General features: G+C 44.5%; 1 protein-coding gene across 2 annotated transcripts in view; it reads right to left on the reverse strand.

Annotated features, from left to right (window-relative positions):
* COL22A1 (collagen type XXII alpha 1 chain) overlaps positions 1-25575 on the reverse strand; it is a 188388-nt gene that overhangs the window by 108448 nt on the left and 54365 nt on the right. For both annotated transcript variants that reach the window (XM_079984146.1, XM_079984147.1), the window contains 8 exons: positions 18750-18824; positions 10358-10469; positions 8638-8761; positions 7474-7749; positions 6473-6553; positions 4626-4739; positions 3229-3273; positions 288-341 (listed from right to left, as the gene is read on the reverse strand). In XM_079984146.1, coding sequence (XP_079840272.1) covers positions 288-341; positions 3229-3273; positions 4626-4739; positions 6473-6553; positions 7474-7749; positions 8638-8761; positions 10358-10469; positions 18750-18824 — 881 coding nt within the window. The remainder of the gene's footprint in view (positions 1-287; positions 342-3228; positions 3274-4625; positions 4740-6472; positions 6554-7473; positions 7750-8637; positions 8762-10357; positions 10470-18749; positions 18825-25575) is intronic.

Genomic DNA, 25575 nt, shown 5'->3' on the forward strand with positions numbered 1-25575 from the left:
CAGTGTTTGAACTGCAGAACAATTATTTCAAGTGCATGCAATCATTTTCAAACCTTGTGTACTTTGTTTCCCCTTTTTATTGTTGGTTAGCTCTTCAGAGTCCTGCATCTATAATTCACAGATAAAACTTTGAGTCCTGGGTCCAGAATCCAGTTACTAGTAGGTCAGCCAGGTGTTATTTGTGATCCCTAGTTTAGTATTACATGCCTTTTGTTATTAGCACATGGTAATGTTAGAACAGGGAAGGAAACAACCCAGAATGTCCGAGCTCTGATCAATGTTCTTACTGGTTCTCCTCTTTCTCCCTTTGGGCCAGGAAGTCCAGTTGGTCCAATTTCTCCCTTGACAAAAAAAAAGAACAAGTGTTAGACCAAGTGTACAAGATGCAAGAATCCCCACCCCTGACTTTTATTAGACCGATTAGTAGGGACATCTGAGAATTTCATCAGAATGGGGAAAAGTCTCAGAGATTGTGTCAGCTTGTGTCTCCATCTGCAAACAGAAATGGAAATCGGATAGGTAAATATGGTCTGTATTGCCTGCCATCCTTTTTCAGTCTGCAATTTGCTGCCATTATTTTTGTCAGTATATCATTTGTACATTCATCCTCCCCACTGTGAGAACATGATGCTGGAACAGGTGGGCCTTTGGCTGGGCTTTTTTGCATCTTCTTATGTTCTTATGATGTCAGACAGAAGCTGCCTTAGAGCAGTATCAGTCTGTATACCAACCCAATCCTGTCTACTCTGACTGGCAGAAGCTTTCTAGAGTCTCAAATGGTGGTATTTCACAGAGCTACTATCCAATCTTTGAAACTGCAGATGTCAAGAAGAGAACCTGGATTTTATGCATGAAAACATATGCTCTACCACTGAGCTGCAGTTCCTCAACATGTTGTGTGCAATACTCAAAAGTGTGGGCATGCGTGCATAAAATTATTGGTTCCGAAGTGGGCCCTTTAACAATGTAACAAAGAAAGCATGTGATGCAATAGGAAAATAAAAGTGCATTTCTCTGCTTCCTGTTCCATTTGCAACCTGCAAAACTGTTTGCAAAAAAAGCCGATCACCCACAGCAAGTCTCTCTATTATTATTTTTTTTTTTTTCCAGGCTGCTCATAGAAAAGAAAAAGTAATGTCAGAAGGTCTTTTTTTTCTTTCAATTTTTAAAAGAAGGCTTTTTACATCAGTGTCAAGAGGAACCACTCAATGCCGCTAAACAGAGATGTAGGCGGATAATCCACTCTGTGCTAAGCAGGAATCAGCATTCATCTCTTGGACCATTTTAGAGGAGAGATGGGGCATCCTAAATATAATCAGCTTCTAAAAGGCTCGCTTCCATCCCAGGCGCCCCGATAAAGAATTCCATTTCACTTATATTAAACTGATACATTAGCATTTCTAGAGGCCATCGCTGGATCCATACACTTGGGGAAATGGCAGCCATTTAAAATGCACCCTGCTCTATTGCTGCCAGCCCCTGGTTCGGCTCTTACTGTAATTTCTCATGTCATTGTGCAAAGGGACTCTCATCGGTTAAACTGTCACTGATTAAAATGGGAAGCTTCTATTTATAGAGCCGGAGAAATGCAAGGCCCAGTCCTGTGGCTGCTTTAAATGGAAATGGGGACGGTGGAAACAAAGCTACAGCTCTATACCGTTTTAAACCAATGGATAACCTTGCTTCTAAAAAGTGCATTCTCCCTCTTCTTTTGCCAACCAGCAAAAAGAGGATGCTTAACTCTTTAGCTGGAGAAGCATTTCATGTTATAAGAAAAGCAAGCCTTCATTTTCTCTCTATCATTCTGTGACATCCAGTGAAACGTATCGGGTGTTAGAGGAGAAGGTTGTACCTCTGGTGGGGGACACACCATGTTCCTTCTGGGCTATTTCATCCACCATTGGTCCCCACCCTGTACTCAGCTCTCTCTTCGACTGGCCAGCTAAACAAGGTGAGGGAAGCCAATGGATCTCAAGTTCTTGGTGAGTTAGGGACTTCCACTGCATGCAAAGACAGTCTCTGGTGGTCTGAGCAAATGGCACCAATACTTAGTCCAACAGCCAAGAGTTCTGTTTCTGCACATGGTATAGAAGGAAGTGGAGGACAGATGGGGTTTGACAACCTGGGAAGGTAGCCCATCTAGGAGAAGGAAAACTTGGATCCTAAACCTCCACTGCATTGCAGTATATCTCCAGGAGAAGAAAAGGCTAAAAGGTAAACCCTACACAAATCGGGAGTGGAGTCCCTAAGAGGTTTGGATGGTGCCTTGTATGTCTCCTTCTGGCAATTCCTACAGCCAAGCTGGTGCCAAACATATTGCTCTGCTTTCCTTTGAACTACATCAGTGTTATGTACTAAGCTTGGATCCTAGAACAATAGGCAAGTAGGATCCTAGAATGCAACAACTGATTGGCTGGCAGGAGAAGACCAATCAGGCTCCAGGAGGAAGTTAATCAGCCTATTAGGCTCGTAGGATTGTAGAATGCAACAACTGATTGGCCTGCAGGAAAAGACCAGTCAGGCTCCAGGAGGGAAGCAGAATTAGCCAATCAGATGGGACTCATTGTGTAATTGATGTATATAAAAGCCTGAGTTTGGGGGGCAATTCAATCACTGTTTTACAAGCTGCAATAAAGAACATGAAATCACTACAGGACTCCGAGGCTGAGAGAGCAGGGTGTTCTTGTATGGGCAGTCTTGGACTTCCATACACACTGCCCAGGATTGCAGCTGTTTTATCTCATCACCAGGGGCACACTCCATTGTCTCTCAAGACAATGGATACCAAAAACAACATGCATGAAAGCTTCCAGGGCCTGGATATTATACATGCTAAAAAATTATCTTGAGTATATTGTTGTGGAATTCTGCTACTGAGGTTTGTTGTATGATGGAAGCCAATGAACCAGGCAACGGGTAGCACAATATGCTTAAAATCCAATGGCCCATGGGACCCATCATGCAGTGTGAGTGTGATGGAAGTGTGCATGCATGAGAATTTCCAGGGCCATAGCATTTTATAAGCTAAGATGAAACTGCTGTGAAAACAGGAACTCATGGCAACAATGCAGCTACATGTCTGCTTCCTTCCCACAATAAAATTGCAGCCCAATTAGAGCCCATATTCCGTTTTGGATTCAGAAGCTACTTAACTTGAATTGATCAAGTTTTTTTAAAAAAAATAAAATAAAAAATAAAAGTCTTGTTGGTTCCTCAGGCAAAACTAACCTTCTGGCCTCTGAGACCTTCAAACCCAGGTAGACCTCTTTCACCCTGAAATGATAGAGAAATATTATTTATCAACATAATTTCTCCTTGCTTCCATCACATTAATATAGCCTTAATTGCTCATGTTAGCAACCATGCAATACATAAGTACATTGCTGTGGATCAGGGGTTGTCAACCTGGTTCCTACCACCCACTATGGGTGTTTCAGGATTCTAGGTGGGCGGTAGGGGGTTCTACGGCACAAGCTGTATCCTCCTTCCATCGAGCACTGGTGGGCGGTAAGGAAATTTTACCATCAAGAAAGATGCATTAGTGGGCGTTAGGTATAAAAAAGTTGACTACCCCTTTATTATCTTTGATAATATACTAGACCTCAATCTGGGATCCCCTAATATTGGGGATCCCAATATTGGTTGGTCCCTTACCTTTCCCGCCCCGACTTGGCCACAGTGATCCATGCGACGGTCATCTCCAGGCTTGACTACTGTAATTCGCTCTACGCGGGGCTGCCCTTGAAGCTGTCCCAGAAACTCCAGCGGGTACAGAATGCTGCAGCGAGGCTCCTCACGGCGTCTCTGCCATGGGAGCATATTCACCCAGTGCTTTTCCAGCTGCACTGGCTCCCGGTGGAGTACAGGGTCAGATTTAAGGTGCTGCTTTTCACCTGTAAAGCCCTTCACGGCCTAGGACCCTCGTACCTACGGGACCGCCTCTCCTGGTATGCCCCACGGAGAGTCTCAAGGTCCATAAATAACAACACCCTAGTGGTCTCAGGCCCTAAGGAAGTTAGATTGGCTTCAACCAGAGCCAGGGCCTTTTCAACTTTGGCTCCGGCCTGGTGGAACGCTCTGCCTCATGAGCCCTGCAGGATCTGATTTCTTTCTGCAGGGCCTGTAAGACAGAGTTGTTCTGCCTGGCCTTTGGCTTGGAGCCAATTTGATTCCCTCCCTCCCTCTCTCTTTTTTTTTTCTTTCTTTTTTTTTCTTTTCCTTCTCCTCCTGCGATGGGGCTACATTTTAATATTTTAATGTTCCATTATTTTAATGTTGTATTTTATTTTTGTTTTTAAGTTGTAATCATTCGTCTTGTTTTTATTATTTCTTGTAAGCCACTCTGAGCCCGGCCATGGCTGGGGAGAGCAGGGTATAAATAAAAAAAATATTATTAATAATAATAATAATATGACCACCTGCCTAGCCAACATGAGCACCATGAGAATAAATTAATATAGGATGACCAGTCTGAGTTGGCAAAATAAAGACTATTACTTCCTACTGATTCTTTCTTTCTTTCTTTCTTTCTTTCTTTCTTTCTTTCTTTCTTTCTTTCTTTCTCGATTGCTACAATGAAAGTCTTCCTTGGGGGGGGGGCGGACACTTCTGATTCAAATACACACCTTTTCTCCAGGTGGACAGGAGCAGTTGACTGTCTTGATATGGCCGACCTGTTCGCTTCCAACAGTGGTTGCTATTTCAAACGGAGGAGCATCTGTAACAACCGTCACTTGGCACTGTAGCCACAACAGGTCAGGAATAACACATATCAGGAACATGTTTCTTGTTAAATTATTTGCAGTTTAACTGCAGCTGAGCTGAAACCTACCCACATTTTCTTGATCTCCACCCCGCAAAATAAACACTTCCCTTTTGCTGTCCCCTCTCGCAGGATGCATTACAGAGATGTTCACTTGTTCGTTTATATTGTCCTTCCATTTAAATGGTTTTCAATTTTCCCAATGACATCACCATTAGCTAAATCTGGTCGATCATGTGTCATTGGGCATCCTCATGCTTATGGCATGTTTTCTTATTGGCTGGAATCACCCATATGACCAATGAATACACATGGATAAAGAATGGGGGGGAAATGGTACCAAAGCAGAGAAAATCAGAGGAATCAATAGCACCCAACAGGATAGTGCTAGTTTTTAAAGAAAAAGGTTCACACAATCTGCAGAAAAGGTTCAACCTGCAGAACTTACTCTTTTACCTGCAAATCAAAAAATGAAGACTTGTCAGCAGTTTACTAAACTCTTGTGAAAACCCATTGACCATAATGAAGCATACTGAATGACATAACATATTATCCTACCTATTTGCTATCTCCCTTTTTTCACAAGACTATAACATAGGCATAGGCAAACCTGGCCCTCCAGATGTTTTGGGACTACAACTCCCATCATCCCTGACCACTGGTCCTGTTAGCTAGGGGTGATGGGAGTTGTAGTCCCAAAACATCTGGAGGGCCGAGTTTGCCTATGCTTGCTATAAAAACTACTCCTCATTATTGTTCTTAATGTACGGTTCCAGAATATAGCTCTGTCAGAGCTGCCCGAGGTCCCAGCTCACAAAGGACCAACGCCAGTTCTTGTTATATACAAAAGTCTTTATTGAAGATCAGTTTCGATTTCAAAGCCGCGGCGCGCAGCTCTACGTCTTGGAGTCTAGACCGCTGAAGCTCCGTCTGAATCTCCTCCCCCCAAACACCAGTTTAAGACTCTAGCCTTGCTCCACCTCTTCCTTTGCTCTTTCCTCCTCTGGGTCCACCTGTCCACTGGGGTCTTGCCCTTTCTAGACTCTTCTGACGCTGAGTCCCCTGAGTCTTCCCCCTGCCTCCGGCGGGCTTTAGGACCTGGTTCCCAATCCGTGCTTCCTGCTGTCCCGCGCACCTGTACATTTGAACTTGGCGCGCGCGCCCAGCCGGCAACCTTCCTCCTGACCGTTACACTGCTCCTGTCACTGCTTCCCCCTTCGGGGGGGGGGCAGCTGGATCTGACTTCCCCTCCGTTCCCTCACTCAGCGATGGAGGCGTGGTCAGCCCTGACTCATCTTCTCTCCCTACTGGAGGAGACGCTGGCCCTCATACATGGGACTCCTCCCCCCCCGCTACGCTCCGGTGGGGAAACTGGTCCTGATCTCCAGCTGCTGCTTTGGGAGTCCCCACTGGCCCCTTGCTTCTGGTGCGTCCCTCCTGGGACCCCCCTTGCCCTGGCCATCGGCGCCCTCTTCTGGGAATCTTCTGAATCGCTGGAGAGGCTCATGGAATCTCTCGGGCCACTGTCATACTTCCCTACGCTGCCCTCAGATTCTTCCCCTTCGCTCTCCGCTCCTGAGCCCCTGACAAGCTCCATTTTGGATAGCAGATTTCAATGAATGTGCACACTCTTTTACACACACACACGCACACGCACACACATACACACACACACACACACCAAGACACATGTAATAGATCTAAACTCACAGGCCCAGAGGGAATGTCACAGCAAGTTTCCAGTTCAGCATGACGTGAATCACAGTAAATAACCATCCGCTGAAGGTCAAACTATGGAAAAAGGAAATCACAAAAGTCAGCACTCGAGGAAGCAGGCTAGCAGCCTTTGCTCCCTTTTGATTTGTGTTTGTGGCACACAATCACCTGGGTGGTGTGCAACAGAGAAGAACTTCAAATAGGACACATACAACATGCCCACAAAAACAAAGAACATGGGAACAGAACTACAAATGTCTATGCTGCCCAGATATGCTGGGAAGCCCAACACATGTAGGGAGACTGTAGAAGGTATATGGATAATTGGAGTCAGTGTGAAGGATGTTGACACTGTACTGGGTGTGGAAGCTGGGAATGGGCATGTATATTGTGCAAAAGTAATTTGGAGAAAATAGCAGGACTGGCATTCTCATCATCCAGTGATCATAATCTCAAAATGGCCATTCCTGCCCTCTATGACAGGACTCCTTTGAAATCCATGCCGAAATATTTAGAACAAATAAATGTCAACATACTGATAAGCTTCCACTGGACTACTATTATTTTAACCACTATGGTTTTGGTGCGTTGACTTTTTCTGGAATATCGTCTTTCTAAATGTGAAATTTCACATTCTCAGACAGAAAAGATAAAAAGGACTGCCCTTCCTTTTAAAGAGCAATTGGTTTGTTTACCGAACGGCAAGGTATCTGACAGTTAAAAGCAGCATCTTTAGAAAGAGCGATCATTGGTTTTCTGCAAAATGTACCTCTGCTAACGTGTAACTGAATTTAATGTGAGCAGGGGGGAAGCAGCCCAAATGGCAGATCCCTTAAAATATATTTAATGGTCTGACATCTCTAGAAATCAGTGATGTCAAAGAAGAAACAGATTTTGCCATCACAACATCACAGTAGAATGGCCCAGCAGGCAGATCTTTTGATTCCCCCTCAATCCCTTTTCCTAACTGAAAAACCCTCATACTTGGTACCTACGTCAATGGGCACGCTGTCATAGAGGCGCTTGCCAATCACGGTCTTCCCCTGGATGTCAATATTTTCCCTGTCTTCAATAGGCAGCGTCTGGACCAGCTTGCAGTCGATGTACAAGGAGACGCTGTCGGACTGGATGCTCAGCGCTATCTTATGCCAGTTGCGATCAAAGAGGTCACTGACACGGCCATGTCGAAAGACCACTCTCACAGCGTCCTTGGTGAGTCCGATAGCATTGTACTCCAAGGCTTTGTTTTCACCATCCAGTCTGATAGACACCTTTGGGGGGGGTGACAGCAATATACAAATTGATGGTAAAAAAGCAAGATTTTTTGGAGGACAGATGTCAGGCTGGCAGATGTGGGTCATTGTAAGAACATAAAAAGAGCTATGCTTTTGATCAGATCAAAAGTACCACAGGGCCATCTTTAGCATATGTGCCGCCGGGGTGCAAAGATCTGCCCAGAGCCCCCAAATTTAGTTTAGTCCCCAAATTAACTTTTATTATGCCTTATATCATGGGTGGCACTATGGGTTAAACCACAGAGCCTAGGACTTGCCGATCAGAAGGTCAGCAGTTCGAATCCCCGCGACAGGGTGGGCTTCCGTTGTTCGGTCCTGCACCTGCCAACCTAGAAGTTTTTTCCCCCAGGCACGGGGCTTGCACGGGGGAAGCCCGAGCTTCCCCCGACCCCAGCCCCCAGAACAGCCTGCTATCCGCAAGCCTAGGAAGACGCGGCTTCCCGCTGGGCTCCCAAGGGTTGCGCAGAGCTGTGTGGAGCCCGGGAGGGCAGGCAGCTCTGCGCAAACTTTGGGAGCCTGGCACGGTTTCCCGCCGAGCTGCCGAGGGTTGCACAGAGCTTCCTGAAGCCTGGAGAGCGAGAGGGGTTGGTGCGCACCGACCCCTCTCACTCTCCAGGCTGCAGCAAAAGCCTGTATTCGGCCCATAGGTCGCACACACATTTCCCCTTCATTTTTGGAGGGGGGAAAGTGTGTCCTATAGGGCGAAAAATACGGTAACCTGAAAGAACGTAATATGAGGTATGACTGTAGTAGTAATCGTAATAATATAAAAGCAGCAGCAGCAACAACAACAAAATGGAAAGGGCAGCAGGAGGTGAATGGAGAAAACATGTTCCACAAACTGGAAAGAGTTACACCTCCTACCTGAGGTATGCCGTATTTGTCAATAATTTGCCAGATATACCAGTCTTCTCGCCTGGAAGCCTTGCGGAACTTGAAAGTGGTGACAAAGGCATATTCATCAGGAAGGCCTTGTGGGAAGACGTCTCTGGGGGAGGGCAAGAGAAAGAAATGAGAAGCATTTGGGCTGTGTACATCTGGGCAAGAAGGTGTTCGAAGATCTGTGATGGCACAATAAATCCATTGTTTCTGATATAATCATAATATTTTTCCTTATTCAACTCGTCCTTTTCCCTTTATGGTCTTTGATTCTGCTTGCCTTGGAACACTACCAATCTGACCACAGAATGTCATGGTAGAACTGCAAGTAAGTACCATAAATAACTAGTTAATTGATCACATCAGTTAATAAGGGATGCATGTATAATGGAAAACAGCGGCTCTATCACACCTTTATACCCCTGGAAAAAAATATCCCGTACGCAACCTTCAATAATGAAGAGAGTTTAATGAGAGCTGCAGAATGCAGTAGCTGGTATTGATTTCCCTCATCCTATCCAATCTCCCCCATCCTATCCAATTCGCCAACCCACTGGCAGATTGCAAAATTTGGATTAGTTGAAGATTCAACAGTGTGAATGATGCCTTTTCAAAGTTTTTCCCAGTCATTCCTTACCAGACAGGAAACATGACTTATTTCCTTTGCCCACGGTGCCAGCCAGTTGGCCTTATCCCTTCAAGAATATTCCATTACATGCCCCCCCTTCCATCCAGGATTTCCCATTTTTATTCCAAGGAATCAATCCACATCCATGGCCACAGAACTTACACACTGGATTGGGTTTTTTTGCTTGCTTGCTTGTTTTATTTATTTGAGTCTATTCCATTTATACATTACTTCTCATAAAAAAATCTCAAAGTGTTTTAACAATAAAAACATAAACAATAACAATAATTCAATTTTTTTAAAAAAAAAATCCACACAAATAAACACACACACACACAATTTCATCTATTAAATGCCTTGGGGTTTTCCTGAGCCTTCTCCCACTTTTGAGTAAATCTACACCCCCCCCCAAAAAAAAGAGAGCCAAAAGTTGATCTGAGAATCTTTGGCTCAACTCAATATTTAAGAACATTCTATTTGGCAGCCAGGAGCACCAGGTTATATGACCCATCAAAACTGCACAGTTCACAATACTCCTGTCTATGAAGGCGCCTTCTCAATTTACACATTGTGGAAGGACTTGATAGAAATCCTGCATATCTTGGATGCTTATAGACTGCCACACTGGTTGCCAAACCTTGGGACCTCCTCTGGCGCTGGGCACAGAAGCACCCTGTTTTGGCATCTTACTTTTATAATGGTGGTTGGCAGCCTGGCCTGGAAAGGGTGAAGCTTAAATGGATGTGCCTTGTGCAAATAGGAAATGAAAATGGCTACAAAGAACCTCTGGCAAGGAGACTCTGTTCACAGCTGGCTGTAAGGAATGAGCCACTGTTTCTGTTGGCTTCCAAAATCAAACGGCTTGTACTCAATCCAAATTCCAAACAATATTCCCCTTTTCCTACAAATATATTAATTTATGATTTTACTTATAGATTTACTGTTGGCCCAGCTGTTTGTAGCAAATGCTTTAAAGATCCCTTATTGTCTCCTTGGATTATGTGGGTGTTCAGGTTTGTGCTCTGGTTTGTCCAATCTTTTGGTCTAGACTTCTATCTACTGAGGAAAAGATCTTACTCTGTTTTCTGGACAATGGGGAAGCTGCCGAGCCGAACATAAGAGCTGTGGATTCCGTTGTCCTTCATTCCAAATATCTCCCTCACGCTGAATAATCCCATCAGGTCAAAACCTGTCAAAAAGGAAAGATACGAAGATGGGAAACAGGTGGGGACAAGCTGAGGTGAGGACAAGCAAGTCAGATAGTTTTCCTCCACTTCCTAAAGGTGATACACAGGGGACACTATTCTGAATTTCATTGTGTGTCTTTGTGGAAAGAGAGCCTCACAAAACTTTAAGTCCTGTTTCTATAAGAGGGCTGTGTGAGAAAAACAATAAGAACTTTACAATTGTGAGCATTTCCATTTATTTCCTTATTCATTCATTCTTTGTTTTTTAAGTGCACACACAAACACAAAATAACGGTAATGATGCTATTGACGCAGATAAAAAAATTATCTGTAGGTGGGGGAACACCCGCTTTCAATGGTACCGAACTACAGAGGAACAGTGAACTTACCACACCAGAGCCAACAGCCTTACATAATAACTTACAGCAGCATAAAACGGAGGTGAGCAAAGTAGCCCTGATCTCACCAGGGGTTGTTTTCTCATCTATTGCTTCTCTCCTTGAGGTGTTGGAGTCCATCAAAGTGAGTTCTGAGGTTGTTATCCTAGGATAACTGCGCATGTAAACAGGTCCATATCTGACACAGATGCTGCACCCGATACTAAACTTTAAGCTCCCTTCTAAGGCCACTACTTCGTAGAGAACCAAAATCAATACCGTGTTTGCCACAGTGGGAAGGTGCATTCTGGCCATTCGCCAAGCTTGTAATTGCATTTATATTACAGGTTACGGTAATTGCCCTGCAGGTATTTTCTTTGTTTCTGGCAGCTTTTTTTTCTTCTTCTTGGTGTTTTGCTCCATTTTCAATCAGCAGATGAAATAAGGCATTTATTACCATCCCTTGCCCTACAGCTTCACCCCTTGAAAGACCCAGGGAACAACTTTAATGGGAGAATTCTCTGACATATTGCCATTGGCCCCCAACTGCTCTAATAAAGTGCAGCCAATATATTACTTACCCTGACTCTAAGAGCTCCCAACTGGCCCTAATATAAAATAATAGCTTGGCTTCACTGTAGAAACTCTATGAGAGTGTATATCAACAGGTTGTATTTATGCGTTCTCGCTTCTCCAGGTGTAGAAGGAAAGATGGAGCATTTCATGAGAAAATGATAACGGGTGATTGGATCAAAAGTTTCTCAGCTTGCAAAAAAGAAGTACCGTATTTTTTGCTCTTTAAGACTCACTTTTTCCCTCCTAAAAAGTAAGGGGAAATGTGTGTGCGTCTTATGGAGTGAATGCAGGCTGCGCAGCTATCACAGAAGCCAGAACAGCAAGAGGGATTGCTGCTTTCACTACGCAGCGATCCCTCTTGCTGTTCTGGCTTCTGAGATTCAGAATATTTTTTTTCTTCCTCCAAAAACTAGGTGTGTCTTGTGGTCTGGTGTGTCTTATAGAGCGAAAAATACAGTAGTAGAAGAAGAGTTTGGATTTGATATCCCGCCTTTCACTCCCTTTAAGAAGTCTCAAAGCGGCTAACATTCTCCTTTCCCTTCCTCCCCCACAACAGACACTCTGTGAGGTGAGTGGGGCTGAGGGACTTCAAAGAAGTGTGACTGGCCCAAGGTCACCCAGCAGCTGCATGTGGAGGAGCGGAGACGCGAACCCGGTTCCCCAGATAACGAGACTACCGCTGTTAACCACTACACCACACTGGCTTGGGTAAAGTGTGTGTGTGTCATTTTCATCCTGAGGACCACATCCTAGTATGGGCAACCATCCAGCAGCCACATGCCAGAGGTGTGCAGGGCCAGAGGCAAAAGTTGACTGGGCCAGAGACAAGAGTGAGTGGAAGAATGGAAGCCTGTTGCATCAGCCCAGCTCTTGCCACTTATGTGACACCAGGGTGATGGCCTGGGACTTGGGCTCAGACTCGGAACCGGAGGAGTCTCAGTCCGCACCACATCCTCTGCCTCAGGCGGCATCTGAACCGAGACTGGGGCCTGATTCTGAAGAGCCCCAATCTGCACAGGTTCCCCTGCAACAAGCACCAGCTGAGCCCAGATGCAGGGATTACTTCATTTCCCTCTGCTGGGCAATCACGTGCAGCTGCTCTACTACCAGTTGGGTCAGGAAAGGCTGAGGTGGCCTCTGGGTCTAGTAACCCACCAACATCTCCTGAGCTGCAGAGACTCAGGTCTGAGAGGAGAGACCTGAGTACTCGCAGGAGGAGTGCTCGCCTTTGGGCAAGACAGGGAGGTGAGTAACCGGGGGATCAGGAGCGGCTGTTACCCCATCAGACATAAAGGGCTGCCGGACCCCGCCCCAGGTTGCGGGACCAACATTGCTGCTTGCTGGAACCTGCCTGTTACCCTGTGCCTGACCTAGCCTGGTTTCCTGCCTTGGCCCTGTTGGACTGACTCCTCGTGGAATCCTTGGATTCGGAACCGGCCCTGGACCGCATTGCTCGGGTTAACCCCCAGGCCCAGCACAACCAGCTTCAAGATACCTTTGCGGTGCTGGGATCATCCCAGCCTTGCAAAGGAGCACCCCACAGAAAAATGTGCCTGGGACCATTGGCCCAGCAGCCCCCACCAGGATACGCCCCTGCCTGCAAAACCATGGTGCAAATCCCAACTCAGCCATGTAACCCACTGGGTAAGATTTGGCCAATCACTGTCTCTTGGCCTAAACTACTTCACAGGGTCATTGTAGAGGTTAAATGAGATGGAGGAGAACCATGCAGGGCACCTTCAGCTCCCTGGGGGGAAAGGAGAATATAAATGCAATAAAGGAAATCCAAAATGCAATGCAATAAACAGTAGGTGCAGTATTTATATGTACCAAATTTAACCTGCTGGAGAAGTACCCTAGCCATTTTGAGTTCTGAGTCAGGGAGCTATTCAAGCATCCCTAAGACCCTCTCTCTAACAACACACACACAGAGAGAGAGAGAGAGAGAGAGAGAGAGAGAGAGAGAGAGAGAGAGAGAGAGTACACATCAAACAATGTATAATTGGGCTGGCTGGAGGGGATCTCAAACTATCGATTAACAAAGGGCCTTGCACAGAGGTTAACCAGCCGGGGATGTCATCCTTTTTTTCATGTGTACAGCTTCACAGGAAATATCTCTTCCTGAACATGTGTTCTTTGCAGCCTAGGATCCATTCCAAAGGCCTGCAGCTATGCATGAGCAGATTATCAGCCTTGCGAGGGAGATTAGCTAACGAGACTTCAATATTGAGGGCTTCCCAGTGCAGAGAGTGCAAAGGAAGGGCAGAATTAGTGTTGTTCCGAGGCGGGCGAACAACCATCAGGGCAGCTGATGTCTGCTGCAGCACGGTGCTGGTTTAATGTGCCTCTCTTCTTTGAGGATCAGCGGGGCACTGGCTCCTCTTTGCCATCGTAAAACACATACAGCCCCTTGGAGAACGTTATAATTAGCTGGTGAGTCACTGGCATCTTAGGAATCCAATCTGCTCCTCTGCTGACCACAGGCCAGCAGAAAGAGAGGCACCGACAAGCAATCGCAGCCATCCCTGGCTATAATTGTAGGCTATTAGGTTTTACACACTGGCCCTGCAGCACTGGGTGCAAGGCCCCTGGCCATCCCACAACAAGCTATAAATAAGCACAGAGGCCCAGTCAGATGGATTGTTTTCTTCTTCATCTGTCGGGTGGGAAAGAAAGCCTTCAGTCTTCAAAGCAGACCTACACTACTTTAAGCTGAAGATCTGGGGACAGCATATCTCAGGGGTGGGAGACAAATGTGAGACAAATGCAGCCCTCTGGACCTTTCTGTATGCCCCATGGAATTCTTCCTAGCCTGGTTCTCTCCCCAAACCATATTCATCTCCAGCCCAGACCCACCAAGTATCCCTATTTTCCAGGGAGAGTCCTAGATTTGTAGAACCTGTCCCAGTTTCTGATTTGATCCTGTAATGCCCTGCTTTTCCTTAGGACACCCCTATTTTCATCAGAGAAATGTATGGAGTTATGCAACTTCCAAGGCAAGAAGATAAGTAATGATCCAAACTTTAGAAGACATCTGAAGGCAGCCCTGTATAGGGAACTTTTTAATATTTGATGTTTCATTATGTTTTTATATATGCTGCAAGCTGCCTAGAGTGGCTGGGGAATAATAATAATAATAATAATAATAATAATAATAATAATAATAATAGAATAGGGCATCCTATTTTCATTGGAGAAATGTTGGAGGGTATGCCAAACCTTAAAGCCAGTTTAAACAACAGTTGTTAGGTCCATTGGCCCTCCCATAGATGTCTAACAGCTACTCTACTGGTCCCAGCATTCTATGTATGGAGGAATGGCTTCTCCTACAGAGACCTAAGAGAGCAAATCCCAGATGGATTAAGCAGTTTTGATTATAAACATAGGCTGGTACCTGAATACGCCATACTGAAATGAATGGACTAACTCTTAGATTCCACTCATAGGCTCCATTCCTCAGGCAATCCCTGTGTGAATGAGTGGGGTGTGTATAGCTTACCAGTGAAATATTGGGGTGTTCCTCCTGAGATGCCCTATCCAGGGCCATCTTACCCATAGGTGCTTGGGGTGCGGGGCACCTGGGCGCCGGCCTCTCAGGGGCACCAGGCTGCGAGTTCGGGGCCCGAGAGTTGAGTCTGGGGAAGAGCCCACCCGTTGACTGGAGCGCCACAGAGGGGTCTTCTGCTGTGGGCAGCTCGGCGCCGCGAGTTTGGGGGCAACCGAGCCAGCGAGATGCTGAGGCAGCTGGCCAGCTCCGTCCTTCTGCGCGCCTGGGACTGGGCAACCGGGGGGCAGATCTTTGCACCCCAGCACCGCTTATGCTTAAGACAGCCTTGGCCCTATCTTACAAATTTCAAGGGAGGCAAAAGAATAGCTATTGATTAGAGTAATATTTCCCAGAGGGCTTCTGCACATGCCTGCATCTGATGTTCTCAGAGGAAGAAGAAAGAGGGGGGAACACCCCCCCCACAGATTTTCCAAAACAAGTTTTATTTAAGAAATAAAATAAAACAAAAATTCTAACCCTATTGAGTGAGTCACCCCAGAACTTGGGTAAAAGACAATCCCTATGCAATCCCACCCCCCAAGCACTCCTCTCTCTGTAGCCTCTGCCATTCTATGGAAGTTTCTGCTTAAAATGAGCATCGGTAATAAATGCTGCATGGAAAATAACAAGACAAAACCCACCAATGCACAGGAGCTATTTTCCATCCCATTTCCCCCAGTTCCAGCATTGACCTACAGCCAGGATTTCAGCCTGAGTCACGACTCGCTATTACTATGCTTGTTAAATCCCTAGTGGTGTTTCTGTGCATCGGATCAGAGGCATGAGGAGTATATTAAATTTGCCTGGGGGTTGCTGCATAATGCTTTGTCATTAACACTGACTCAGACTCCTTGTTCCGGTTTTCCTCTCTCTCTCTCTCTGTCTCTCTGTCTCTTTGTCTCTCTCTCTTTATTTGTGGGCTCCTGTAGTTATGCGCCCGCAATAAAAAATACTAATAAAAGAAACTTCAGAGAACAATGTGTCTCCATTTGCCTCCACTTTAACTTCATTATTCTTCCTCTGCTTTGCAGAAAAAGCAGGCGGCGAGAGGAGAGGTCAGAACCTCCTGCTCCAGTAAAAATCACAAACTTATTTACTTTGCTGCGCAACCACCATCCCCAAAATTGCAACTGCTCTCTACAGGACTGCCCTTTGAGACTAAGCCAAAGCCAAATATTGGTAAACCAATCATTGTCTGCCCACTAGACTCTTGGTGAAACACACACACACATACACCATTTCTTGCTTTTTAAAAATACTTCAAAGCACAGAAGTGCAACCTCTCTTGAGAAATCCCTCTGATTTCTCCAGAGCAAAATGAATCCTCAGTTTTAATTGTAGGCTAAAATCTATCAATGCTTTTACCAAATACAGTGGTACCTCAGGTTAAGAACTTAATTTGTTCCAGAGATCGATTCTTAACCTGAAACTGTTCTTAACCTGAAGCACCACTTTAGCTAATGGGGCCTCCCGCTGCCGCTGCCTTGCTGCTGCGCAATTTCTGTTCTCATCCTGAAGCAAAGTTCTTAACATGAGGTACTATTTTTGGGTTAGTGGAGTCGGTAACCTGAAGCGCCTGTAACCCGTGGTACCACTGTATTTAATATCTATATGAAGCCATTGGATGTGGTCATTAGGAGTTTTGAAGCAAGGTGTCAGCACTGTGATGATGTTGACACAACTCTCCTTTCCCATAAGATATGAATTGGGAAAGACTGTGAAAACTTTGAACCAGTGTCTTGATGCAGTAGTGGTCTGGATGAGGGCTGATCAACTGTGTTGGAATTGGAGGACAATGGGGGCTCTTTGGGTGGGGAGGGGTTCCCCATGTTTTGGAAATTGGCAAGTTCCCTGTTCTGAGTGGGATTATGATCCCCTTTGAAGGAGCCAGTGTGAAGTTTGGGGGTAGTTCTGTTCTCATCCTGAAGCAAAGTTTTTAACCCGAGGTACTATTTCTGGGTTAGCGGAGTCTGTAACCTGAAGTGTCTGTAACCCGAGGTAACACTGTATGTCAGAAAAGAAAACCCTCTGAGAAACTGACTACGGATGCTACACTAACATAGCAAAACTAGCATAGTTGTGTGAATAGCTAGCACAAATAATCCCTACACACAGGACAGGAGTATACAAAGACATTTTATACCAAGCAGGACATTGTTCCACCTAGCTCAGTGTTGTCCACACTGGCTCACAGGGTATTAGAGACAGAGATCCTGCCCATCCCTACCTGTGCAGAATTGAACTTTCGACCTTCTCATGCAAAGTAGTTGCTCCATCACTGAGTTATGGTCCTTATGGTCCTTGTGAACATTTCTTGGCAGAAAATAGCCCCTGCACACCTTCTGCATGCAGATGAGTAAAAGGGCACAGGACCATTCCTCTGAGCCTGATCTGGATTATAAATGTCTTCTTCATTATCCACACATGGGTGTGTGAGGCAAGAAAGGCTACATGTTTAGGTGCCCATTGAACCTGGAACTCTTAAGAGATGGGGAGTTCCATGTTCCAAGGATATCTGTGTGCATCATGTTCCTTGTCTTTGATGTATCCTTGCTAATTATTTGATAGTAAGGATAAGGCTAGTGGGAGCCACATACTATCAGGTGTGGGGTAAAATGCACAGCCCTACAGTTCAAACCCCCCCCTCACTTGGCATCCTTTTGAATAAGTTTGTGTTTTTTGTTTTGTTTTGTGACCTTTAAATGTATTTTTCCCCTGTACAGCAGAGATAGGGAACCTATGGACTTCCATATGTTGTTGAACTCAAACTCTCATCAGCCTCATGGCCAATTGCCAAGGATGATGGGAAATATAGTCTGGAGACACACGGGTTCCCCATAACAGATGCATAACTATGTGCATTGAATCATCTGACAACTAAGGATTCATACATCTGACAAACTGCATGGGGAGAGGGGTCTTTAAATATTAGTTCCAACAATGGTTATGTTCTGGAATAGGAAGCCCACATCTGAAATTTGCATTTGAAAAAAGGACCTAGGGGTATCAAGTGGATTTATTTAAAAAAAAAAAAAATCGCAATGCAGATGTAAATTCATGGTCCCCAATCTAGATTGAGAAGCTCCAAAATGGGGTCCCATGTTAGTAACTTGGGCTGGGAGATGCTGTCCTCAAGGACAGAACCATGCAGTCATGGCCAAGTGTGAAAAGGTAAAGGACCCCTGGATGGTTAAGTCCAGTCAAAGACGACTATGGGGTTGTGGCGCTCATCTCACTTTCAGGCTGAGGGAGTAGGTGTTTATCCACAGACAGCTTTCTGGGTCATGTGGCCAGCATGACTAAACCACTTCTGGTGCAAAGGAACACTGTGACGGAAACCAGAGCACACAGAAATGCCATTTACCTTCCCGCTGCAGCGGTACCTATTTATCTACTTGCACTTTGACGTGCTTTCAAACTGCTAGGTTGGCAGGAGCTGGGACAGAGCAATGGGATCTCACTCCATCACGGGGATTCAAACTCCTGACCTTCTGATCAGCACGCCCAAGAAGTTAGACCACAGTGCCACCTATGCCCCAAGTGTAATGTGGCCCAGAAGACTCTATTTTCTGTGTACTTGTTATTCAGACTAACTTCTTCCACTATGTTACTTCTCCTGTTGAAACACTTTTAGCTTCTCTTGAAATTCTTCAAATGTTCCACCTGAGGATCTGGTCTCCCTTAACTGGCTCTATAGTGTATTTGGTTACTTCTCAATGGCCAACTGAAGATGGAAACTAAGATTCCCAACCCCAAGCAAATTGCAGATAGCATCCCATTACCTGGAATATCATCAGTCTCTCCATTGGTGTGCTTGAACCTGTCTCCTTCTACGTGGACACTGGGACACAGCACATCTGAGAAGAAAAAGGGGAACAAAAGGTTTACATTAAAAATAAAGTAATTACTCAGGCCTCTAAATGGAAACTAGTCAAGAATCGTATTCTCACAGTGGCCAATCAGATGCCTTTGGGAAGCTCACGAGGCTGGGAGTCCAAAAAGTGCTCTCTGCTGCTTGTGATTCCCAGCAATCAAAATTCATAAACCTATTGCCTCTAATATTAGCAGCAGATTAGTGGTAATCATCTATTGGGGCCCATTCTGGAGGCAAAGGTTCATTCTGGAGGTTTTCAGAGCATACTATCTGCGGGAGCTGAATTGTTGTATGTTAACACTCATTTGCCTTCTTGCAGTCAGAAGGCATATTAAACAATATGCAACAAAGGCATATTAAAATACAAACTGCAAAAAAAAAACAACCCAAGACAACCCAAGAATAAATAAAAACATATCAATCTCTAGAACCACAATTTTTCAGAACTTAAAACTGAAAAATTCTCCCAAATCATTTTAAAAATGAAATCTCATTGGGGTGCAAGCTAGAAACATAAAAACTGCTTTGAAAATGAACATTTTAAAGAAGTGTTTAAAAAAATACATTGAATTTTCCATAAGGCTCACTATCGCCATCTAGTTTCACATTGTATATTGCCCTTAAAACATACTTAAGACATTTTATTTGCAGCTGTATAGCTGAGTCCTGGCAGGCAGAACTGTATGGGGTTCCAAAAAGTAATCTATACCATTGACCATAACATTGCCACTGCTAGCATACTGTATATGTTACCCTACACATAACAAGCTTGTTTGTAGTGGCCAGGAACCATCTACATTTGAAATAAGAGTATCTCTACTATGGATGTCAGAGAATTTAGGTGCATTCTGCCTGGTTGCTAATTGCTAGAGAACGTGCGACAGAGACTCTGATCTGATTTTAATACTGTTATATCCTTTCAACAGCTTACGTTTTGGAATTGTGTCTCCTGATTGCTCTTTCTGCTTCCTCCCAGCTAAGCATGTATGGAAACATTAAGCTGTTTTTCCCTAGAGCAAAGGCTAATTTCTGTATAACGGTGAAAATGGACCAAGCAGAGTTATTTAATGAACAATGGAAAATCAATGTAAATCACGGAGACCAAGAAGCAGAAAGCTGACAGGCAGTGCTACCTCCTGAACACATTGCAAAGAAGAAGGAAGGAAGGAAGGAAGGAAGGAAGGAAGGAAGGAAGGAAGGAAGGAAGGAAGGAAAGTGGACCACAGTGATCGGTGTGGCATTCCCCGGGTTTCCCTAAAAAAATCAGCCTCCACAGTGGAAGTTGTGAACCAACAACACCATCTATTTCCAGGGATCCCAATTTATTTCCTGAGGTTTTAATGAGTAGCCATGTAAGAAACAGGTTAGATGATTCTATGAATTGACTATCCCTATCTTGCCATTGTGACACTATCATTTTCCCATAATCCCTATGTGCTCTTTGTCAATAGGGCCCATCTTTCTTCCTCTCCTTTTTCTCTGTCTTTGCAAAGAGCCTTTGCTCAACACAAAAGTTATCCCAATATATTTTTTTTTAAAAAATAACCCTGGCACCAAGACAGATTTGCTGGCTACAGGTATCTCTTAGACCAGGAAAGCCATTATTAAATGGGCCAGCCGGATGCTTTGGAAGCTGCTGCTGATAAATCACTTCTATTATCCCAACAGCTGTAGGCATTTTGTTAGCATATGGGAAACATCAACCAACTGCACCAAGTTACCGTGGGTGGATGAATCCAGCTCGAGGCTGCACAGCAGGCTGCTCTTAACCGCATTTCCGCAAATGTGAGGGGCGAAATGGCACTTTTGCCACATTGTCAAGAAATGTCCAGAACATAGAGCTGTATTTATTAGAATGTCTGCTTAGTGGGATCTGACATTCACCTGCTTTTCCCGATGGGGTGAAGGCTATCATTGATGATGTTGATTATTAGTAGACTGGCCAATTACACATTGAGAGAAAAGAGGAAATTCATCCCCCCAAAATGATGACAAAATTTGCATGGAATATGCTGATTTATATGTATAGATGAAAATTTAGAAATAAGGAATATGATAGGAATATAATACATCTCATTATGGGGGGGGGGGCAACTGTGACGTGCACTGGATCAATCTGCTGTCCAGCTGCTATTGATAGACAAACTCAAGGGCTCTCTTCTCCAGTCTTCTGGTACTTTCAACAGAACATAGACTGGATTGGCCTTCAAACACCTTAGGGTGGAGAGACTCCAGTTCTCATCAGCCCTAACCAGTATGGCTAATGGTTCGGGGCAGGGGTGCCAACTTGAATAAAATATTGTGGGGGCCCAGGTAAGCCCTACCCCACATAATAATCATATGATGCAGCACGCACACACAATTTGATTGGGAATGCCCATCAACTTTGGGAGGGGGGGTCTCTGGCCCCCTCAAATATTTTATTGTGGGGGGCCGAAGCCCCCACGGCCCCTAGGTAGTTGGCTCCTATGCTGAGAGATGATGGGACTTACAGTGCAACAACAAGGGCTCCCCACTCCTGAAATAGAGGACACCGTCATATAGAGGACACCGTCAAATAGTTCTTCAAATTCAAGGATAATTCAGGAATACCCTGAATGTGGGCTGCTCTTTACAGAGTTAAGACAGGAAGGAAGGAAGGCCCCTACCCTCAGGAACTTATGATCAAAAAGTTGACACAGAGAAGGCAATAATAATAATAAATTTTTATTTGTACCCCGCCCTCCCTGGCTGGAGCCGGGCTCAGAGCAGCTAACATCATATAAATAATGCAATATGCATAAAACAAGCAATCAATCAATTAAAATGCATCCCAAAATTAATTCAAATAAGTTAAAGTTAAAGTTAAAACTGGACAAATGATAACCCTCAGGTTAAAATTGAAAGCGGTTAATACTCGCCAGGACCAACTGCTTCCAACCAGAGCCAGGGCCTTTTCAACCGTGGCCCCAGCCTGGTGGAACGCTCTCTCTCAAGAGACCAGGGCCCTGTGAGATTTGACATCCTTCCGCAGGTCCTGCAAGACAGAGCTGTTCCACCAGGTCACGGTTCAGTCTGACTCATTTTCTCTTTGCACAAGCACGAAGGAGGTTTCACAGCCTGCTCTGGCTGAGAGCAAAGTTAGAAAAAAGAAGACAATGTTTTAAACAAACAAATAAATGGCCTGCACCTGCTCAGCATGTATGGAAAATGCTAGGGGATGGAAGGCAAGCTCAGGCCATCACAACACTGTTGCTGCCAACCTGAGTATCTGGCAGCCATGCCTGTCTCCGAGTTGAGTTCTGCCTTGGGACCTTGGTTTAAGAACAACTTAGTTTATACACAACTTCGATTAAGAACGCTGCAAACCTGGAAGTAGGTGTTTTGGTTTGTGAATTTTGCCTTGGAAGCAGAACATGTTTCGCTGCCTGTTGAGTGTGTTCCGTTTGTAAATAGGGTCCCCCGCTGCTATGGGAAAGCACACCTTGGTTTAAGAATGCTTTGGTTTAAGAATGGACTTCTGGAACAGATTAAGTTGTAAACGAAAGTACCACTATAGTAGTGATGTCTTGCACATGACCTGGATAGCTCAGTGTACGTGACGGGTCAAGAAAGAGAAATGGAACAGGGATGCGGAGGTGTGGATTGATCAAGAATCATATCAAAATAGTTCAAACCCAGTCAACTCAATGCTTTCATTGCTGACACAGATGGCTTACTCTATAAGGTTAGAGCATGGTGCTGAGAACCATCCCTGTATGCAACAGGGTCCCTTCCAACTCTACAATTCTATGATTCTATGCCTGAACTCATGAAGTCATAGAATCATGGAATCAGAGTTGGGAAGGAACCCGAGGGTCATCCAATCCTGAAATGCAGTTATCTCAGCTAAAGCATCCATCTAACCTCTGCTGAAAATCCTCCAAGGGAGAAGAGTCCTTTATCAGTCGTTATCAATATGCATTAGCAGTCAGGAAGCTGGTATGGTGGAAGAAGACGAGAAAGACCTGCCTCTATAGGGTGGCAGGTCACTTCTTCACTTATTTCCAAGTGTCTTTCGGGCGTCTAGATGAGGTCACTCTCAGAATTTCCATGTATTTTATAGGACTGTTTACAGCCCTGTCCACTGACCTCCTTTGGCTGCAAGGCAATCCTTAAGAATGGGATCAATCACCAAAGCAGACAACATGCTTGCCTGATGACTCACCCGGGCAGGAAGAAGGCACAGCAACAGGCGGCGACATATCAATTGCAAATAGCAAGAAAGCATCATAAAACACCCCAAATGGAACACCAGCTGAGCACAGGCTTTCCACACACAAACACACTTATTTCCAGCATAGTTTTTCCTTCCAGTCTTTTCCTCATTGAAAAAAGAACTTTCTTTATGTATGCAACAATGGCAGCAAGAATACTTATTGCAAAGTATTGGAAGACACAAGATCTACCCACCCTGGAAGAGTGGCAGATGAAGGTGATGGACTATATGGAATTAGCGGAAATGACTGGCAGAATCCAAGACCTGGGAGAAGAGCTGGTGGAAGAAGATTGGAAGAAATTTAAAGATTATTTGCAGAAACACTGTAAAATTAATGAATGTTAAAATGATGTTAGACTGAAAATAAGTGGTACTAGCAACAAAAGTTAAAAAGAGTATGCAAAAATGAATTAAAAAAGCTATGGTTTTCCCAGTAGTGATGTATGGAAGTGAGAGCTGGACCATAAAGAAGGCTGATCGCCGAAGAATTGATGCTTTTGAATTATGGTGCTGGAGGAGACTCTTGAGGGTCCCATGGACTGCAAGAAGATCAAACCTCTCCATTCTGAAGGAAATCAGCCCTGAGTGCTCACTGGAAGGACAGATTGTGAAGCTGAGGCTCCAGTACTTTGGCCACCTCATGAGAAGAGAAGACTCCCTGGAGAAGACCCTGATGTTGGGAAAGATGGAGGGCACAAGGAGAAGGGGGCGACAGAGGACGAGATGGTTGGATAGTGTTTTCGAGGTTACCAGCATGAGTCTGACCAAGCTGCGGGGGGCAGTGGAGGACAGGAGTGCCTGGCGTTCTCTGGTCCATGGGGTCACGAAGAGTCGGACACGACTAAACGACTAAACAACAACAACAAATGTTAAGATTTAGAGTTAAGATAAATGAAAGAGGATAAGGATTTGCTGATTTGAATACTTTAATGGGAATACAAAAAGGGGAGGTGTGAGGAAGTCAAAGAAACAAGTTAATGAGCTCAAAATTATAAAAAATGGAGTTGTTTTAATTTTTTATTTTTTATTTTTCTACTTTTCTTGCTTTTTGTATCTTGTATTTTTGTTTGAGAGTTTCTTCTGTTTCTTGTTTTATTATGCATTTTTGTATCTTTGATTTTGTAAAATTTCAATAAATATTTTTTTTTAAAAAAAGAGTTTTCTTAGATGGTACACAACACCAGTGCAGTTAGGAAAAATGTACAAAACTAGTTAAAATATATGTTGGAAATGTAAGGAAAAGGAAGGGACATTTTATCATATGTGGTGGGATTGTAATGTAATTAATTGGGGGGGGGGATGATATGCAATGAATTGAAGAAAATGTTCCATTTAACATTTGTTAAAAAACCTGAGGCATTTTTGCTGGGGATTGTAGGGAAAGACCTGCCAAAAAAGCTGGAAAACATCTTCATGTATGCGACAATGACCGCGAGAGTTCTGGTAGCACAAGGATGGAAGACTGAAGAAACCCCAACTAAAGAATCATGGCAAGAAAAATTGATGGACTATGCAGAACTGGCAAAACTGACATATACGCTATGGGACAAGGATAACTGTGACTTTAAAGATGAATGGGAACCCTTTACAAAGTATCTGAAGACTCAACAAAGTGAACTGGACACCTTGGCATGTTTTGAATAAACATTCACAAACTTTTTATTGATAATAATCAGCTAAATAGTTTGAGGATCTATACAACTTTGTAACATGCAGAAAAAAGCAGTCTCAGAGAAACCAAAGACTGGAACTGAGGGAAGTCGGGGGGTGGGGGTGGGTGGGTTTTGTGTGGGAGGGTGGGAGGAGGGAGGAAAAATGGGGGGAAAGAAGGATGATATGTTTTTGGATAATATGTCTTGTTTTAATTTTGAATAAAAAAAACTTTAAAAAGAGAGTGATTGGGAAAAAAAGAGTTTTCTTTATTAGAGGTGCACTGAGCAATTAGTGTTCCCATGTACCATACAAAGCTGGGCTTTTGCCCCGCTGAGAATTAAGTTTCAGCCCTACGAGTCCAATGGGTATTTGATGGAAGGTGGAATGCTTGCTTCATTTACACAACCTTCCCCCCAAGCATGATGCTGTCAGAGGAGGAATGGTGCAGACTGTCTCCCCAGCCTGACCCTTCTATCCCTGCCCTTACCACATGTAAGTGTTCAAGAATAGCTCTTTCTGCAGATGCCATCATTCTGCATTACAAGCACGGACTATATGACAACTCCGGTTTCCTGTGCCACATTTTAATGGGCGTGCAGATGTGTCACGCAGTGACATGCCTATAAACAGTCCCCCTGAGACTCGGGGTGGATAAATCTAGTTCAGTTTCTATTTTGCCAATGTTAAACTGAGTCCTCGGCATTTCTGCATCAATTTGTTGTTTTTGTTTAAGTCCTTACAAACATTTTGCTTAGCCTGCATATATATATATTTGCAAGTAATTTCCTCTGTTGTTGTTTATACCCCACCCATCCAGCTGGATTTCCCCAGCCACTCTGGGCAG

Source organism: Podarcis cretensis (genome assembly GCF_951804945.1).
Source record: "Podarcis cretensis genome assembly, chromosome: 7".
In the NCBI taxonomy this organism is placed as follows: Eukaryota; Metazoa; Chordata; class Lepidosauria; order Squamata; family Lacertidae; genus Podarcis; species Podarcis cretensis.